The 18923-nt window shown below is 48.6% G+C and overlaps 1 protein-coding gene across 1 annotated transcript in view; it reads left to right on the top strand.

Moving 5' to 3' along the window:
- The first annotated feature begins 2119 nt into the window (after window positions 1–2119).
- fnbp1b (formin binding protein 1b) overlaps window positions 2120–18923 on the top strand; it is a 28803-nt gene continuing 11999 nt past the window's right edge. The window contains 2 exon segments of the mRNA XM_067250213.1: window positions 2120–2167; window positions 9643–9828. Of these exon segments, the coding sequence (XP_067106314.1) occupies window positions 2120–2167; window positions 9643–9828 (234 nt within the window).

The raw sequence follows: 18923 nt of genomic DNA, 5'->3' as shown, positions 1-18923 counted from the left end.
AGCAGACGAGCGACTCTAGTGAGGAGCATGTGTGAATGACTCACAGTTTGAAGTAACCTCCCATGGGCTGAGGGAAATGATGCCTTAAGAGTTTATTGCATTCCATGGGTGCAATATCATACTCAGACGAGGCTACCTGAACTACTGCAACTATTTTCATGGTGATGTCATCGACAGTACTGTTAGCTCATCCACTGTAGACCCAAGAAGTGTCTGTTGGACCTAGGTCTAGTGCTTTCCTGGGTTTTTGATTGTTAGGACCAGGATTGGAAATCTGTTGACCCACAAACAGTCTTTTGTATTCGATCCAGTCGAGTGGAGAGTATCATTGATCAGTGGTGAAAATCTGTTCAACCTACCCTATAGCCTTGTCCCGTATTTTATACAAATCTTTGACTTCAGAACACTATAGTCACACATCCTGGACGATAAGCAATGACATCGGCGACACATCACAGCTCTCTTCCTGCTCTTGGTAACGTGGGGGAGGGGGGAGTTCTGATCATGTGTTGAGTGAATGAGTCCACCGCCAATGTTAGTAGGCCAAATTGTTCCGGAATCGGGATCGTTCTCTGTCCTGTCGTGGCCGTTTGTCCAGTGGAAGCTGTGTTCTTCTTGCAGACCAGCAGGGGGGTAAACAGGCACCAGCCAGGGGCTCTCTCTGTGCCCCTTGTGGAAAGTCTCTCTGGCTGAATTTCATCAGCCTCAAAACAATTGTTCTTTCTTTTTTTTTTTATAAGTAATATGTGCAGTCTAATCACAGCCAGTGCCCCTCTCTCCTTCTCTTCTAAGCTTGAAGCCCCCCCCCTTCTCCAATGCTAAAGCTGTGTGCACAAGTTTACGCTGCCATTGAAGTACGAAGTCAAGTGTGTCAAAACATGTGATTGTTTCTCAGTGGGACAGGGGTCAGAAAAAAAAAGAAAAGGAAAGCTGCAAGCCACAATGGCGGATTCCTCCTCAAAATGGCTAAATATAGTCTAACTAACATATTAGAGGGTTAAACTTAATTGCCTACAAAGGACCCACAAAAACACCCATCCAAATTCTAAATCTCTGCCACTATTCTTTAGATTCCAGATGCTACGCTCTAGCAAAATGAGCCACAGGCACCTTCATTTTTGGAAAGTTGGTTTGCGTGAGTGCACTCAGTGACTAATATAACGTGAATGGGAATACTCTGCCAATGCAGTCTTACAATATTGAACAAACTACAACTTTAAAAAAACATAATGCAAGAAATCCAAAATGCTGACTAAATCTACGAAACACAATAGTTCTGGAGCTTTTTGTGTAGTCGTTACCTCAGAGTGAAACATTAGCTACAGTTATGACTAGAGCTATACAGCACAGGTAGCTAAGTGTACCTGTCTTGCTTTGCAGAGGGTCTTCCAGTGTCGCTAAACAGATAATCAGAGTGACATGAGATAAATAAATACTACAGATGAATCATTGCTACGTTTGACAACCGGAGGATTGACCAGAAGACCTGAAACCGATATTTCTATCAAAATCCCCAAACATTTCTTGTCCAGGTATAACATTAAATGAATGACTAGTGTCCAGAAGGATGACATTTTGTCCAGATATAGTATCAAATGAATGGCCAGTGTCCAGAAGACTCATTTAAAAGTACAGAGACACTGGACTCTAACACAATGGAAACACTTCAAACAGAATACACATCAGCGTCAGAACGATGCGGTTCAGTGAGAAGCCGGGCAGCTTAAAAATACACCACTGTGTCTGCAAGGTGGGCTTCTTACAGCTCATGACCCAACAGTCAAGGTTCTTGCTCATGTTCTTCCCAACAAAGAAGCATGAACTCGTCCTTTCGACAAAGCCGGGAAACAATAGTCGCACAATCCGATTCAGTGTGTAACATGAACTTTATAAAATCCCTTACCTGAAAGAGGAATTAGATCTAAGAGGCTGTTCTCTGTTAGAACACCTCACTGTGTTTCATTTCCTTCCGGGCAGGAGTGAGGTTAACAGTCTCATGAGCAGAATGGGCAATTCTTTTTTTCACCCTCACACACACGCACAGACATTTGAAAAAAAGAGCAAGACACATAGTGTAGTACAGTATCCTGTTTCCAGGTTTTACAGTCGCGCGCTACACATGGACCTGGGCAAGAGCGAGACGCTGCTCAAAGAGCAGCAGTTGAAGGTGAGTGGCTTCGAACAAACCTTCTAATGGGAGAACCGTTTCTGTTCGGACAGTGTTTCAGTCGTTTTGACCAACATTAGGTGCAGCTCAGCTATTGTCTTATCGCCATACAGGATGTCAAAGTATGTGCACCTCCAGAAAACTGTTAAGGCTTCATAGGGCACTTCAGCCATGCTTTGTTTTTGCACACATTGTTTTGGCAGGCAGGGCCCTAAATATCTTGACTATCAGGCAGACCGGGGGACAACAGAGGCCAGGAATGCTGTGACCGGTCTAGTCCTTTAATTGTATCCACATGCTTGTCTCTTGGCCCCGTCACCCCCCTAATGTAATTGAGATGGGGAAAGTGGTTTGTAGGGAGGCCTTTTAAAAGTAACATGAGTTGCTTTCTCGCATGCTGTTTAGTAGGGCTCCAGGCAAGGCAGCCACAGATGAGTTCAACCTGAACCTCATGGGTTTGTTTGTTTCAGTGGCACTCGGCAATCGAGCGATTGCGACGCTAGTCGGGGTCTCCCCGGTCTGAGCTGGAAATGGCCAGGGGTTCAGACAGCTTTCCTCCCCTGGTTTCCTGAGCGGTTCCCCCGCTCCACACCCTTCCCACTCCAGCCCCTTGTGGGCCCCAGGGTCCCTCTCCTGGGAGTCCCCTGCTCTTCACTTGACACACGGGGCCACTTCCAGGGCCTGAAACACGAGCGGGATTATTTCCTCTTGTGTGCGTGTGACTGCGTGCCTGAGTTGGGAGGCTGGGGACGCCGGCTCGCACCCTGTTTGGGAGTGGGGTCGCTCCCCGACCTCAGTCTTCGTCACCCACCTGCTTGCGGCAGTTAATGTCCCCCTCCTCAACCCCCCCACGTCTCTTGGAGGGTATCGCCGTGATGAATGGGCTCACTTCTGATCTGAGCGTTCCACATTGCTCAACAGGGAGCAGGGAGAAAGGAGAGAGCAGAAGAAGAGAGATGAGCGATGCCTTGGAATCAAAGGAATATAGGCTAATGTCGACGTGGGATTCAAATGCAGAGCGAAAGCAGGATATTAAAAAGAATGGCCTTTAATTGCAAGGAGCCTGAACGAGATGTTTTAACACAGCCTACATTTTTCCTGTTTCCTGTATTTGCATACGACTACAAAGTCATGTCTCTGCAGTCCTGGACTTCTGCTTTTAAAATAATATGGGCTTTCACTGAGTTAGTCTTGTTCTTTCACCATGGGGTGCGTCGGAAATGATTTACTATGTGCTACTGTTAATCACAGTCAATAGATCAGCTATTACCTCATCCTCTGTTCATATATTCTGTCTTATTAAGCAGTCTTATAAATGTGTTCCCTACTGTGTTCTGATGACAGTCACAGTTTTATGATGTAGTATCCTCTTTACTATAATAACAAACACCTATTGGTTGTATGTTCTCTTTCTTTTTCTCTATTCACTATAAACATCGTCCTCTGACTTCGAGAGACTTGACTAGTACCGGTGCTCTGAACGGGGTCATTTTGACGTTGAGGTGTTTGTTAAACTCTCTCTCCAATCTGCAGATTGATAACACTATGAAACCCAGTAGTCAACTGAAAGTAGTCACTGCGTTAGTGAAGACACGGCCAGAGCTGAGGGGATGAGGGGAACTGGACTTTCGCAACTCATTAAGCAGCTCGCAGAGGAAAAAGCTCTTCTCACGTCAAGACATCTATGATACAACAGGATCTTATTCCAACGGATGCCGACCGCTCTTTCTCCCATCTGTTTATAGTCTCTTAGCTATTAGGCTACCCATGAGCTACTGGACCAGCACCTACATGGGCCCTAAAGACCTCTTGCCCTCGGCCTGCTCCTGGTGACAGAAGGGCTTTTAGGGACAAACAACTGTACCAGTCTCTCTAATCATGAGGAGATGGTCTTTCAGTCGACCTGTTTCTGCAGGTGTCTCGTCATCACTCTTGTGATTCAACCTGGTAGTCTAGCGGGTCACGTGACTGAATCCACCTCACCTGGGCCTCATGTATAAAGGATTGCGCAGCTTTCATACCAGAAGATGGCGTACGACCAAAACTCAAAAAGTACCTACGCACAGAAATATTCCCATGTATAAAACCGGTCGTACGCCAGGTCCTGCGCACCTTTCCTTTATAAATCACAATCAACGGGAGATTGACCGCACGTGAACGAGCCACTGACCCACACGTCAAGTAAATCTTTATACATCACAAAGTGTGCGTGCGCAACGTTTATACATGAGGCCCCTGGACTCTACCAGTGCCCCTAATCTCTAGTTGCTCCAGCCTATTGGGGTTGTGGAACTGCTCTACAACATATACTTCATCTTAATGACTGTCATTTGTCAAGTGGTACCGATTCCCTTGATATAAGACAAAAAACAGGCATTGCTCTGTTCTTAGTGTTGAATGCGCCCCGCACACTACATGACTGTGTAGGGCCTCAGTAAAGTATAGCCATCGAGTTCTGCCAGGAGTCCCCTCGGGTGTACTAACAAAATACATACAATTGCTGTACCGTGAGTCCCTTTGGTGAATGCTCAAGGTCTTTTGAAGAATCCAAGTACCCATCATGGTCCATGGTGTGGGCCTACATGTGTATTAATAACCTGCATATCTTTTAAGTCAAGTGGGTGTTTCGAAAGAGTGCATCAGCAGAGACCTATGTAGCCGTCTCTATCGATGAAGGATCGAAATAGTTCTTGTTACTGAAATAATGTAGAAAACCACCCACAGATTGAAATTACATAAAACCATGGTCGAGTTTTGCCGAAAACGCCCACAACTGTGTACAAATGGAAGTCAAGGGAGTGAGAAAACCACAGTACCAAAGTGTCTCTAAAGTGCCCCTGCTGTCTGGCAGTTATCTACATTCAAACGGGTTTGCTTAGCAACCTCAAGTAATGAAGAATACATATTTATTTGTGATCAAACTTAAACTCCTCTCAGAACACCAAAAAATATACCTGCTCACTTGGGGGGTTAGATGGAGACCAAAACTGGAGACAAAGACAGAAACAGTTGAAAGTGAATACATCTATTGACTTGTTCCTACAAGGTAAGTCAACTGTTTGGGTACAATCCCAGAAGTTTAGTTCATGTTCTGACTCATCAGACCACAAAATGTCCCTCTCCCTGTCTCAGTCAGTCAGGTAGGCTTGGTGGTGGCGTATATCTTCCGCAAAGGTGTTTTGAGGGATGGAAAGCAGGCAGCAGGGAGAAAAGAGAGAGAAGACTAGACCTAAAGAGTCCGGATCATTCCGTAGTGTCCTTCAGCATAATCTTTCTCTCAGTTGTGGAGCCTCGGGTGGGATCCATTGTAAGTGGAGAAGGTTGCTAGGTGCAATGTATATTGAGTGCAGCCATCATGGATAATCACCCATGACTTGATGCTATTGATTTACCTCCCCCCTCTACAGAGACAAAGAGAATGGCTGGCTCTTGATTGCACCAGTCCGCTCCATTGGGAGCCATGTCTTAGATGTAGAGTGACGCCTCAAGGGTTCAACCTAGTACTTCCAATGACGTCTACTTCATGTCTTCATGGCATATGGCTGCAGGTCTTTTAACAGTACCAATACAGCATATAATGCAGGTTGGCAGGGGAGGACGTAGACTACAAGTAGACTAGCTATGCAAGCTCAGACTTCCTTCCCTTCATAAGCAACCTTGTGTAAGCCTATATTTCATCATGAGGAACTGTGGTCGGCTCTTATCTCGATCATCTTCCTCATCTTCTTTCAAGTCGTCACATATCTGGGCTTTAAACTGCTGCCTTAAAAGAGATACCACTATCACTGTCCGCAGAAGGTAATTGCTGCTGACGTTTGTGTGAATGTTTACTTTTTTCGGGGAGGGGGGGGGAATGAGGGCCTGTGATTGGTCTCCTGGGAGAGGTTCTGTTGTTTATCTTCTGCCGGTTGTGTGGAGAGACGCCACAGGCGTTGAGCTATGGAGGAAATGTATCTTACAGGCAGGAAGTTGTTGCGATGGCTGATAGTTATGCTCAGTTTACAAAGAACTCTCTCGCCCTCAAGATGTGTTTGAGAAACCGTGCTGGGAAGCATGATAGCATAAACAGTGACATTTTCTGGTATATTCCATCAGCCCACCCAGCTTCTTTGCTCACCGGTGATAAAGAGTCAACAAGTAGACGAATTGTCCACAAAATACTGACAAACGTTCCGAAATGAGCTGTTGGGTGGCTAAATGTTTAGCCCCTCATTCCTCCCTCCCCTCTTACTCTGCGGTGCACGATTTGTTCCAGTTCTCTTTCTCTCACCCCTTCTTTAGCACCTCTCTGGCTCTTGAGCTTAGCGCTTTCAGCGCTCTCTCTTCTCATCTCTAGTTCTGCTTCCAAAGTGGATCTAATCCACCCACAAACTAAAGAGCTTCCGTTCAGCACAGGGGGTCCAGCCCCTGCTCTCCAGGGAGTTCACAAGGAGGCGCTAATAGCGTTTATTAGAAATTCGACTCGAAAGATTTAACCGAATTGATTAGCTTGAAAAAATAAATACAAATCGAGTTATGCTAAGTCATGCTAAATCCAGGCCTCGCCAGGGAAAAAGCCATCAGTCTTTGATCTCACAACTTCATACATCCTAATGATGGAGCCTGTCTGTCCATGCCAACCTCCATTTTCCTCAAGCTAACCCCTGCAAGGGTATTTCACCCCCCACCATAGCGCTACAGGGATGATGGATCTGTGAAATGCCAAGAGGTTGGAGGGCTGCCCTGACAGGACTGCGCCTTGGGGAACTTCTGGCACATATTCCTGGACTCATTCACAGTCATCCACATGACTAGACCTGCTTATTAAGATGATGAAGGCTAAATAGAGTCAATAAAAGTGGCTTATGATGGCTGTTAATGTTTTTTTCTTCTAAATGTCTAATTTCAACAAATAGGAGAAGATTATCCCCCTATTTCTGCACGTGCTGTGTCTCAAACCACATCAGGACAGGCTGGGTTGACTACCAAAGCGTCCACAGAACTTGCCGGATTGGCTGGCGGGGGAAGACACGACCGTATACAACACATCTCTGTCTGCGCCTTGCCATTTCCTTGAATACCTTCCACATTTCCTTTGAAGCTCCTCTAAACAGCGAATGGCCAGAAATGCTCCAGATGGCATGAACCCCACTCTGTTAGCAAAGAAGAGAGAATGAATGGATGGAGCCACAAAAGGCTTGAGGGGTTGTTTTCTGCCGTTGTCACGGTGTAAATCAGCTTACAGACCGATTTACTGCCAGCAGAATCAGACCAACTGTGAGGCTTCGAACCGTAAAATGGATGCTCCTATTTCCGATGCTACACACAAATGGTTTACCAAGATGTCGTACGTTAGCTGTGGTGAGAAACTCACTTCGCTATCTGTTTTATGTGCGCCTCAAATGAGAGAAGTGAGGCTTCTCTACACACAGCCAGATCCATTTGCACTACAACTATTTTCTCCACTGCTGAAGAGAAGATTTTTTTAATCCGTGTTTATGTCTACAGAGTTTCGGTATGCACCATAGGGCCTGAATCTAATGTCAAGCTTTTGCCCTTGACACATTCCTTTGACACACTCACTATGCTGTGGTGTTCAGGGACACAACATTCACCTGAAAATTGATGTGCCAAAGGTGAGGTGTCACAAGTAAACAAGGTTGCCACACACTTATGTTTGCTTGAAAAGAGAGAGACTGGCTAAACTTCAGGCTATCTGAGGCCCTAAAATAGACCTGGAGGACATGGAGGGACACTGCAGGCATGTCGCGGGACGAATTCCTGCAGGGGCGTGATTTGACCACGGGCCACATGGCGATGGATATCAGCTAGGCCGTGTTCCTGTGAGATTGGGACCGTGCCATTGTAAAATTAGAAGCCCCTCGACATGACCCTATACTCTAAGAGAAGGCAAAGGCCCCCAGGCCCTTTAAAGTTCAAACCAGAGCAAAATGACATCCTGCATTGAGACTAGACACACAGAGTGGTGTTGAACTTGTTTTGTTCAAAACATTCCTATTCAGGGCCACTGTAAACAATGATTGTTATTATGTGAAGTGTACTTAATGATACTGTATGTGGCTGCCATTTGCTGGCGTGTTTGTTTCCCGAAGCAACACGGAGAGCGACAACAAATAGTTCTCAATTTAGAAACATACCGGCCAGTGTTGGCACACGCAGAGCAGCACTAGAAGGGCTTCACCTGTGTCTGACATCCACCCGGTCCCATTTTAACCAGCTGTCGGAGAACAAGCCGAGTGTTAGGTAGATGAAATGTATACACGGAAGACGTCACCGCAGCACATAGCCGGAACGCTCCGAGCGTCCCGTCCCCCCCCGTCCCCCCCCCAGCGCATCGCAGTGTCTGAACAGGATTCAGATGCGCCTGCAGACAGCTGGGGCCTCCGGGGCAGGGAAGCTGCAGTGACACGACGTTCGGTTGTTAACCGATCGCCTTCGCCTGTGAAACACCACTGTGCCCAGCGTGAGTGCTAGGAGGCGGGGCCGAACACGAGACACCAAGCCGTCGCTACCAGCTGGCCTGCTTGGCTCGTAAAGTCGATGGATGTGCCCCATTTCGATGGGACATGGAGATTGGATGAGAGGACTGTGTCTCGCTCACTTACTGTAAGCCCCTAACTGCTGGCTGGGGGTGGGGGGGGGGGGGGGTGGTATTGCAGCTGGGTAGATGTGGAGATATCGGTATCACCCACTCACTCAATGCCCACTCACTCAATGCTGTTAAACGATGGCAGATGGGACAGTAAACAGGGCTGCCTATTGGACGAGCTGGCCATGCTCCAGCTCTTCTAGGCCCTCCTTCTTCAGCAGGGAGACATCAGAGAATGCCGGCCTTGCCTAGAAACAGATCCCACGAAGAAGTCTAGTTTTCCCCTCTGCACCCTATCGTTCACACGTTTTCCCCTTGACTCTCATTGAGTAAACCGTTTGAACTTGTACACATGCTATTTTCTCGGTTTGCCTTAATCCAGACTCTTGATTACATAAGGTATAAGACTCTATAGATCGATAATCTCCCCAAAAGGACAAAGTTGGGAAAAACAGCCGCTTAGGAACAATGGCTGACCTGTGAAGGCTGGCCTAGTGGAGTAATCATTATGCGGCACTGAGGTGGTTTATTGGGTGGTCAAGGGTTGGGGGCGGCTGTCTTAATCAGATTAAAGACAACGTCAAACAGTGTTTCGATTTACTCTGGGTAATCTCAGAGCTCTGGGCTACAGGGTAGGGCTCATGAAGTGGTCCACTCCTCTGAAAACCCCCTCGGCAGTTCTCTGTTCAACCCTCAGGTTCTGTCTGGGGTTGTTGCGTTTACTTTATTTCATCCTACTAACAGTTGTCCAATTGGGACCCAGTCCAACCCGCTCTGGGGTCTCATAATTCGGCGGACGCGGAACGCTTTTGGACCGTACTCCTTTACTTCTACTGTCGGTTCTTCGCGTCTAACGGATTAACATCCTCCGCGAGGCTCCGTTCAGTTTTCCGAGGCGACCGCGTGCCGTGTGACTGCCGTGAACATGCTGCGGCGGCGGAGCGAGTTTTTTGTCTTCCTGGACAGCGTGTGCACGCTCAAACCGGAGCTGGAGGCGACGGAGGAGCCGCCTCCGCTCACCCCCTTCGAGGAGTACCTGCAGACCCTGCTGCAGATGAAGATGACCAGCACTGTAAGTCAACCAAGCAGGGATCTGCCCTCAGGCTTAGCCCAGGGAACGGACATGTAGACTGACCACTAGATAGTGTCTTCATGGTGCCGTGCAAATGGTTGGATCATATACTTAAATATTTTGTGAAGACCCATAGCATTGTCCCGTTCTGTGGCCCTTCTGTGGATGGTTGAATATATTTTTTCACGTTGATGGCGTTGATGATGCTAAAACAGGAATTAACAGCATTGTCTTCTTCAGTTTATTTAAAAAGGTGTCGACCACTCTTCCAGTCACTATGACTCAAGTCTCCGATTGAGTAATTTCCTGTTTCTCAACCACCAAGAAAGAGAGGGAGGGACCAGCACAGTTGATGGACGGACTCAATACTGACCAACATTAGTGTGTGTTAGTCTCTCTCTCTCTCTCTCTCTCTCTCTCTCTCTCTCTCTCTCTCTCTCTCTCTCTCTCTCTCACTCACTCACACACACACATACTGCACAGTGTGGGTAAATCGCACACACCTGCCACACATGCACAAAGAGAGGGACTGTTTTATGGACATAGTTGTTCACACACACGTGTCCACACACAAACACGCTCTCACATTCCTGACAAGCCGCGTTGATGTATCTATAAATATGTGCATGGCATGCAAACAAGAACTGACACACTTGTTTCCCTCACAGCCGTGGCCGTGCAAAAATCTCTCTCTCTCTCTCTCTCTCTCTCTCTCTCTCTCTCTCTCTCTCTCTCTCTCTCTCTCTCTCTCTCTCTCTCTCTCTCTCTCTCTCTCTCTCTCTCTCTCTCTCTCTCTCTCTGTGTTTTAAATATCTTCAAAAAAAATCAACAGGTTTACACCAAAGAAGCCATATTCATACAGCTGAAGCCTACATTTCTCGAGAGGCTAGGAAGTTCTTTCCACATAAGTAAACACAGCTACCCCATGTCTTTCCTAAATGTCCCATAAAGGCAGTAGGAGGAGAGGTAAGCAGGGTCAGATCCAGGACCCTCTGGGGAGTCGGACTTTGGGTTAATGATTACATTGCAGTGTGAAGTCATTGTTAAGGGGGAGTGTTTGTGGGTGGGGGGGGGGGGTGTTGGCTTAATGGGGTCGTTGAAGTGCCTCCACTGGCTTTTTAGTTGTACTCACAGGTCCAGTCGATTTTTGGATTTGGGGTTCTTGCGTGCGTGTGTGGGTGCTTGTATACTGCATGTGTGTGTGTGTGTGCTTGTATACTGTATGTGTGTGTGTGCTTGTATACTGTATGTGTGTGTGTGTGTGTGCTTGTATACTGTATGTGTGTGTGTGCTTGTATACTGTATGTGTGTGTGTGTGTGTGCTTGTATACTGTATGTGTGTGTGTGTGTGTGTGTGCTTGTATACTGTGTGTGTGTGTGTGTGTGCTTGTATACTGTGTGTGCTTGTATACTGTGTGTGTGTGCTTGTATACTGTGTGTGTGTGCTTGTATACTGTGTGTGTGTGTGTGCTTGTATACTGTGTGTGTGTGTGCTTGTATACTGTGTGTGTGTGTGTGTGTGCTTGTATACTGTATGTGTGTGTGTGTGCTTGTATACTGTATGTGTGTGTGTGTGTGCTTGTATACTGTGTGTGTGTGTGTGTGTGTGTGCTTGTATAGTGTGTGTGTGTGTGCTTGTATACTGTGTGTGTGTGTGTGTGTGTGTGCTTGTATACTGTATGTGTGTGTGTGTGTGCTTGTATACTGTATGTGTGTGTGTGTGTGCTTGTATACCGTGTGTGTGTGTGTGTGCTTGTATACTGTGTGTGTGTGTGTGTGTGTGCTTGTATAGTGTGTGTGTGTGTGTGTGTGTCAGCCCCCCTGCTGGGAGGTTATAGAGGTTATGGAGAGGCCATTGTTCCTCCCCAGCACCCGTTGACAAAGCCTCTGTGTGCTGAGGACAAGGTCGGCATCTCCCCCCCAAATATTTGTCCATGTGGTCGGACGCCCACACGGCATGAGACACTGCAGACATTTGCATCGCCACATAGAAAACCCCATTGACTCCCACGGGGAGGAAACCGTGTGGCCAGTGGGCTGTCTTGAAGTATGAAGGACAGGCCCTCCCCTCTGCTCGGCCTGCTCTGCCCTTTGAGTTCTGCTGACAGAGGCACGGAGATGGAGAGCCAGCCCTGGACGCTGCACGTCGGTAAAAAGACCGACCTTCCTCCTGGTTCCTGCCCTAGGTGCCCCCCCTCTTCCTTGGAGGAACAATCAACAGGCCTGTTGTGAGTGGGAGATTCAGTGTCCTTGCTGGGGTAGCGACCGGCAGGGGAACAGAGCTGTTTCTCGTAACGGGGCTCAGGGCCGTGAGTGTGAATATAGGCCAGCTCGTTCTTAACGAGACGCCTGGCTCCATCTGCACCGCTCCCTTCCCCAGGGGCTGTTTTGCAGCCCGCGTCAGCTCCGGAAAGCAGCAGAAAGTCCAATATGAAACGGCATCCCGTAACGCACTCCCGCATTTCTGGACGGTAAACTTCTGCCAAACATATCCTCCTTCAAATTGTCCCACGAAAGCACGTTGCATATGTTCGAATACAATACAGCTCCTCAACGCGGCTGCCGTCTTGTCATTCCCGCCAGCTCGTTCACCCGAACTCGAACGGTTCGAACGGGACTGTCTAAATGCGCATATCTTCCCTTTGATGTGGCCACAGGCATGTGGTCCCCCACACTTCTGTTCTCTCCCCAGTGGCGCGGAGGACCTGTGAGAGTGACCCTTGACCCTCTCAGTCCTAAACCCCATTGTCACCCCTCTCGGTGACACATCTGTCAGCCTCCCCCCTTCTCTTCTCTCTCCCTCCCCTCCTCCTCCTTCTCCCCCTTTCCTTCTTTTGCATTCTCTCTCCGCATTCCCCCCCCCCCCTCTTCCCTCCTCTGTCTCCCTCTCCTTTCCGTCCTCTCCGCCTTTGTCTCTCCTTTCTCCTCCGGAGGAACAGCTGCTCCCTTCCCTCCCCACGTGTTTCCTGTGGAGGCTGTATTCTGGGCAGGACAGCGAGAGGCCTCTGGATTCAATATGCCGCTTCGTTGGCCCAGCTTCTTTTTACTGCCGCGCCACAGAGAGAAAACCTCAAAATAACCGTCGTCTTAAAGTTCTCACAAGAAAAATGTTTGGGTCGGGACGTATGCGGATTGCGTCACCCCGTCCCTTGTGTTTTGGTGATGGCGGGGTTTGTATGGTATTTGACACTGTCATAGTGTATTCTGCTCCTCGTTCCGGAACAGTTTTGAGGGACGTTTGTACTTACAGTGTGTCTACAAGGCAGTGAGTGTCGGGGTCGATGTCCCACACTATGTTGACTGGTGCTCCCTTCACCACATCTAGGCTATTAGTAGCAAGCGTAATTAGCTTGGCTAACATTTTTTGTTGTTGACACATACACTTCTCCCCCCCGTCATCCACAGCCCACATCCTCCTCCTCCTCCTCCTCTACCCCCCTCTTCCTCCTCTTCCTTCTCCTCCTCCTCTATCCACCTCTCCCTCCGTTTGACTCTTCCAGTTTCCTTATTGATTTCTTCCAGTGATTCTGAGAGCACTGACCTGAACGGGGCCAGTATGGTTTTGGTTGCCGTCCTGGCGGAGTGCACGCTCTGACTGCAGTCTATCGCTGCGGACTGTAATACATGAATGTACCGTAAACCCTCTTTTCGTTGGGATTGGGAAAAGCCCTACTGACAGACAGCCAATTCTTGGCTTACAGTAAACCTGCGCTCGTCCACTTCAAGTGTCTTATCCTCTTTTGCTCTCTTCCTGGCTTGATCACACGGTCCCTCTTCTGGAAGGTGCTGGATTGACGGTTTCATTAGCTCTGTCTACCTCAGAAGATGAGGTGGCCCTGTCAAACGTTTTCCCTGAATAAGCTGTTCATCTGAGGCCTGTCGTGATGAATTGCGGTGTTCCCTGGGGCGCTGGTCTTTGGTTATGTGTGTCTCGTTGGCTGAATAGCAGGGCTCTTTGCTGTTCTAAACACTAACACTCAACCGCAGTCTCACGAAAGGGAAGTCTTTCGACGTATGTCAAACCTTCGAGACAATGTGTGAAGAGTGCGTGTATGTGCCTGCATGTGTGTAAAAATAAAATAGACACCAGGAGCGAGAGTGAGAGAGAGAGTGTGTGTGTGCGCGTGATAGTAATGTAGAGAGAAGGATAGGGTAGCACGCACCTCCGGTTTGTTTAGGGAGGGTTAACGTGCACGACGCCATCAGTGTCTCTTTCTTCAGAACAACTTGCAGGAGTCCGTGATTGACCGACCTTTAACCTCTGGGAAGCAACCGGGAAGCCAGAATCGCTTCCCTCTGCTGCCTTCCCTGGCGGAACGGAACACCGTAGAAGTCGCTCGCTAAGATGTGGCTATCGTATCAGATTGGTCCGAGAACAGAGAAAGATATGCTCCATTGAGATTGACGGCATTAATTTGCCATCAGCCTCAACAGACCTTATCGCTCTCTGCTCTCTGTAATGACATCACCCATATGCATCATCTGGAAAGGTCCCTAGGTGCGGAGGATGAGAGATAAGGAGGAGGGAGGAGCAGCAGTGAGAGAGAGAGAGAGGCAGAGGAGGAGGGGAGGGATGGGGGGGGGGGGGGGAGAGAGTTTGAGACGGAGCCAGGCTGCCCATTCTAATGCAGAAGCAGTGGTAGCCTTCCAATGTGGAGGCTAGTGTCACAATGGGGATCTGGCCCACGTCCACTGTGTGTCTGGCACCGCACAGCAGTGGAGTCTGGGTAATAACAGAAGCGGGTGAGAGGGGCGGCCGCTGAGAGGTCGGAGGGAGGTGGTGGGACGGGACGAGAGAGAGACATGGAGGGAGGGGGGGTGGGCACGGGAGATGGAGGAGAAAGCGAAAAAAGAGAGATAGACAGCAGTGTTTCCTCTAGGGTTTTTTTTTTGCAGTGGAGGTTAGGGTTTAACCCTAACCCTTCCGCCTGCCTCCCTGCTTCCGCCTGCCTGCCCCAGGCACGTCACTGCCAAAGGCTGCGATGAAGGTAAACAACATGGCTGCCATGGTGCAACAGACACCTCAAACCTGCCTTAGCCTGCGGTTGTGTTTTCTGAACGGGGGTATGATAATGCTAGCTAGCCTACCCTAGCTTCGCCTCGCCTGTATTACGGGAGCGCTGTGGGTTAAGACTGCGAAATGGTCAAGGAAAAGAAGGTAGGATCTCATCTGGAATGCGGGGCTCAGTGGTGTGCATTAGTCGAGATTACCCGCTAATGCAGTGCATTGTAGAGTGGGATAATCTTTCCCTCACCAGTTGGTTGGGGCGGCCGCTGATCAGATCCCACCGACAAGTGCATGTTTGTTGCAGTCCTCCGCATCGGGCAGCCTGCGTTTTCCAGACCGTCTTTGTCGTTGGATTTGGAGCCTCGGCCTCGTCCCTCAGGCTCTGTGGTCACGGCGAGGCCTCTGGTGTGTGTGTTTTCCTAGACGTACGACAACACAGGCCCCCTTCCTCCACAGCGGCTCGGTTGTGTCCTGAAATAACAAGCCGAGCCGGGCTGGGTTCCCTCCTGGAGGATCAAACCGCTCGCCGCACCTCCCACCCCCCCACCTCCCCACCTCCCCACTCCCCCTGGCCGGCTCCCCCCCCCCCCCCCGCGCGCGCTCATCGAGGCTGTGGTTTAGAGGGCACAGCTGATCGACCTCGACCTGGGACCTGACCTGGAGCAGGGTGTGTGTGTGTGTGTTTATGCGAGTGAGGGAGGTCGGTGGGGGTTTTTATTTTTTTCTGTGACGCAGCTCACGAAGGGTGTATGTGGGTCAGGTATTTTGGTGAGAGGCGTTTTGAACCGGAAATCTGAACCGGAGAAGAAGCAAACGGACTATTATAAAGCAGCAACATAACAAAAAGTACCTGACTCTTCTCTTCTTTCTCTCTGCTGGCTTTTCTAAACCGGCTGTTTTGATGTGTCAAGATGATGACATGCTATGGCTGTGAGGAAGCTAGCATCAGTGACACACATTCGTTTTGGCCCTCTGTTGTTTTCCTTGATATTTTGCCTTTTGCTTCATTCATAATATATATGGACTCCATTCGGCCTCCCTGAATACCCTGACTGATGTGTTTTTACCTCTTGGAGGAATCCTCCTTACTGTAACAGATGAGCAGTGTGTTCACACCATACCAACATGTTTCATTTGTGTGTGTGTGTTTGTTGGGTTGGAGTTTTTGGAGACAAAGCAGGAGTTGCATCAGAGAAACTAGTCCTTCAACCGAGTCTCCTCCCTTTTAACTACCCCCTGCTTCTCCCCCCCTCCTCTCCCCTCCCACCTCTTCCCCCCCCTTCCTCTCCACCTCTCCCCTCCTCCTCCCTCTGTTTTTCCCTCCTCTCTGAATCAGTTGCCCTCTCACATCCCACTGATTCCACCTTACGCCTGACAGAGCATTTCGCTACAGCGCTCTGAGGCAGGCATGCCCTCAGATGCATGTAGTGTGTGTGTGCGTTTGTGACAGAGAGGGTGCGGGTGTTTGTGTGTTTGCCGGAGTTGCCTCCCTCTCTTTCTCCCTCTCCAGTATTCTCTGCGCTTCCCGACAAACAAGGGCTACTCTCAGTCGAACTGGGACGCCGTGTGTGAGAGCGGTGTGTGTGTGTGAGCGGTGAGTGTGTGTGTGCAGGCTTGGGGGAGGGCGAGGGTCACGGAACCCAGTTCCTCACCCGAAACTCATACCCAAACGGACGCTGGAGTCTTCCTTCCTAATCCTCTCAGCCTCTTTGATTTGCTCACTTTGGTTGAAGTTGCTCTGCCTGGTCTGCTGGATTTAACGCCTCGCTAACCCCCGACCTGAGAGAACTGTGCCGCCTCTGCTACGCGTGGGACAGGGAGGCTTGGACCCGCTCGGAATTAGGATTTGGACTCTTGGAAGGAGGGTGGTGAGCCCACCCTGAGGCTGGTCGGAAACCATGGTGCCGCTGCAGAAAAGGGTAAACCGACCTGCCATTACAGGGAAACGAGTGCGTGTATTTGCATGCGCGAGGGTGAGTGCGGTGTCGGGTTTGCGTGTCGGCGAAGGGCGTGTTTGGGTGCAGACGTCGGGCGTAGGTTACGGGTGTGTTTGAGGATAGGACGAGGCTTGAGAGCTGCTTGGTGCGATTAGTCTCTGTTGGCCCTTCTCTCCTTCCCCCATTTGAGGGTTCGAATGAAGGAAATGCTGTCGGCAGATTCCAGGACTTTAATTGGCACACAATGAGCACATCCTCGGGGATAAAGACAAGAAAGAGCATGCTGAGGAGAGAGAGAGAAAGAAAGAAAGATGGAGACAGACAGAGAGGAGAGAAACTGTAAAAAGACATGGGTGGGTGGGTAGGGCTGCTTTAGCAGAGTGATTGAACACGAGAGAGAGAAACAAAGGAAGATAGAAGGATAGGTTTCTTGAGATCGTTTTTTGTTGTTTTTCTAATCGTTCTCTTGAGTTGCCTTCTGATGAACCGGGTTGTTGAATGAATGTGTCGTTAGGATATCCGGTAGCACAAACAGCATTACATTCCCATTGTTGTCCTGCAAGCTTAACTGCATGTTGACTACAGTTAGCGTTAGCATACTGAGAGTGGCACATTGCCAGTGGTCACGCAAAGGTTCATGTTAGCCTGTCCAGGTCGCCATATCATCAGCTTTATGAAGTATGAAATCTAGTAGACATAAGCCACCGCAGGCCTCAGCTTCACAGGATGCACAAGTTACATTTTCATAACCTGCAAGATTGTTCCACCAGCCACATTGACTTCCTGTTAGTCAGAGCATGTGCTGTCTTTGAGGGGAGAGTTTCTCTCCCCCACACACACAAATGAAGACATAGCATAGTGTGTTGACTTGAGTCCCTGTCGGATTCGTATCCAGCCTGGCTCTGGTTCTGGTACTGACAGAGCAGAGCATCAATATTGGGCTTGGGTTTACACAACTACAAATTGTTCTATAGAGGACTACAGTCATGGTGGAGGAGAAAATGGGGGAATGCTGGAGCCACACTAAGGTTAATATCCACACTTTGTTTACTGTCTTGTATAAGACAGAGCTAGAACACAACTGTACGATTTTGCTGAGAAATGTTTGTTGGCGTGGTAGAAGGATTACTTCTCTCAAGCATTTTTTGTTGTTGTTGAATTGGTGGTTTCTGCAGCTTCGAACTACTAATGATGGCCGTGTTACTGTCAATTGCGTCACTGTTCAAACCTGATTGAAATGAACCTTCTGGTGGACAAGATTCAGCAGTATAGTTGAACCTCTATAGGCCTATCTGTCCTAGTCCTGTACCAGAAGACAGCTGCAAGTAATGATGAGATGGGAATTTGACACACACCAAGTAGATAAACGTTAGACTAAGCTTCCTATGGGACTGTGCAGGAATAATCTTGAACGGAGTGAACAGTCGTGTTGGGTTGTGAATTATTTAGACCGGTACTAAGCCATTGTCTGAGTGGTCCAATGTTGTAAAGGCAACATAAACAGGCCGTCGTTTTGTGTCCTTTGAGCTCTCTTAAAGAGAGAAATCTCTGGATTGCAAATATCCTGCATCCTACAATGGCATCCAACACTCTAATGACACCTATCAAGTCTGTCTCTGTGTCTGACTTCTGTTTTTTATGGTCAATAAATATACTTTGGCACCAGGACACCATCCAAATAGGGCTGTAACACTTTTACAGACAAACTATCCAATGCAAATGTTGGAAAGGCTAAACAGTTGGTCTTTGTTAAATCAAAATAACTCTGTCTCGGAGACTTTGTTAGCCAGTTGGCTAACGCTAATACACAGGTGATCCAGGCAAACTCAGACAGTGCTAATTAGCTAAGTGTCAATGCCGCAGTGCAGCATTGTACTTGTTGACTAATAAAACCCTTTGCCATCCAGGCAGCTAAATATTAGCCCAGACAGTTATGTATACCAGACATCCCAACCTGCAGACTAATTTCAGGGAGGTAGCATCTCCCTGCTAGCAACATGCAGGGCTTTTAACTGAGAGCGAGCACTCACACCATATTTCTGACATTTAAACTCATTCTCTTTATCGGCAACACGTGGCATAGAAGGTTCCTTATCCATTATGGAATAGTTGAAAGTCTGAAGTCTCAAAAAAGAGATTATGACCAGGTG

This window comes from Osmerus mordax, chromosome 14, assembly GCF_038355195.1.
Source record: "Osmerus mordax isolate fOsmMor3 chromosome 14, fOsmMor3.pri, whole genome shotgun sequence".
NCBI classification, from domain to species: domain Eukaryota; kingdom Metazoa; phylum Chordata; class Actinopteri; order Osmeriformes; family Osmeridae; genus Osmerus; species Osmerus mordax.
The sequence above is the reverse complement of the archived record's forward strand: the minus strand, read 5'-3'. Positions and strand labels throughout refer to the sequence as shown.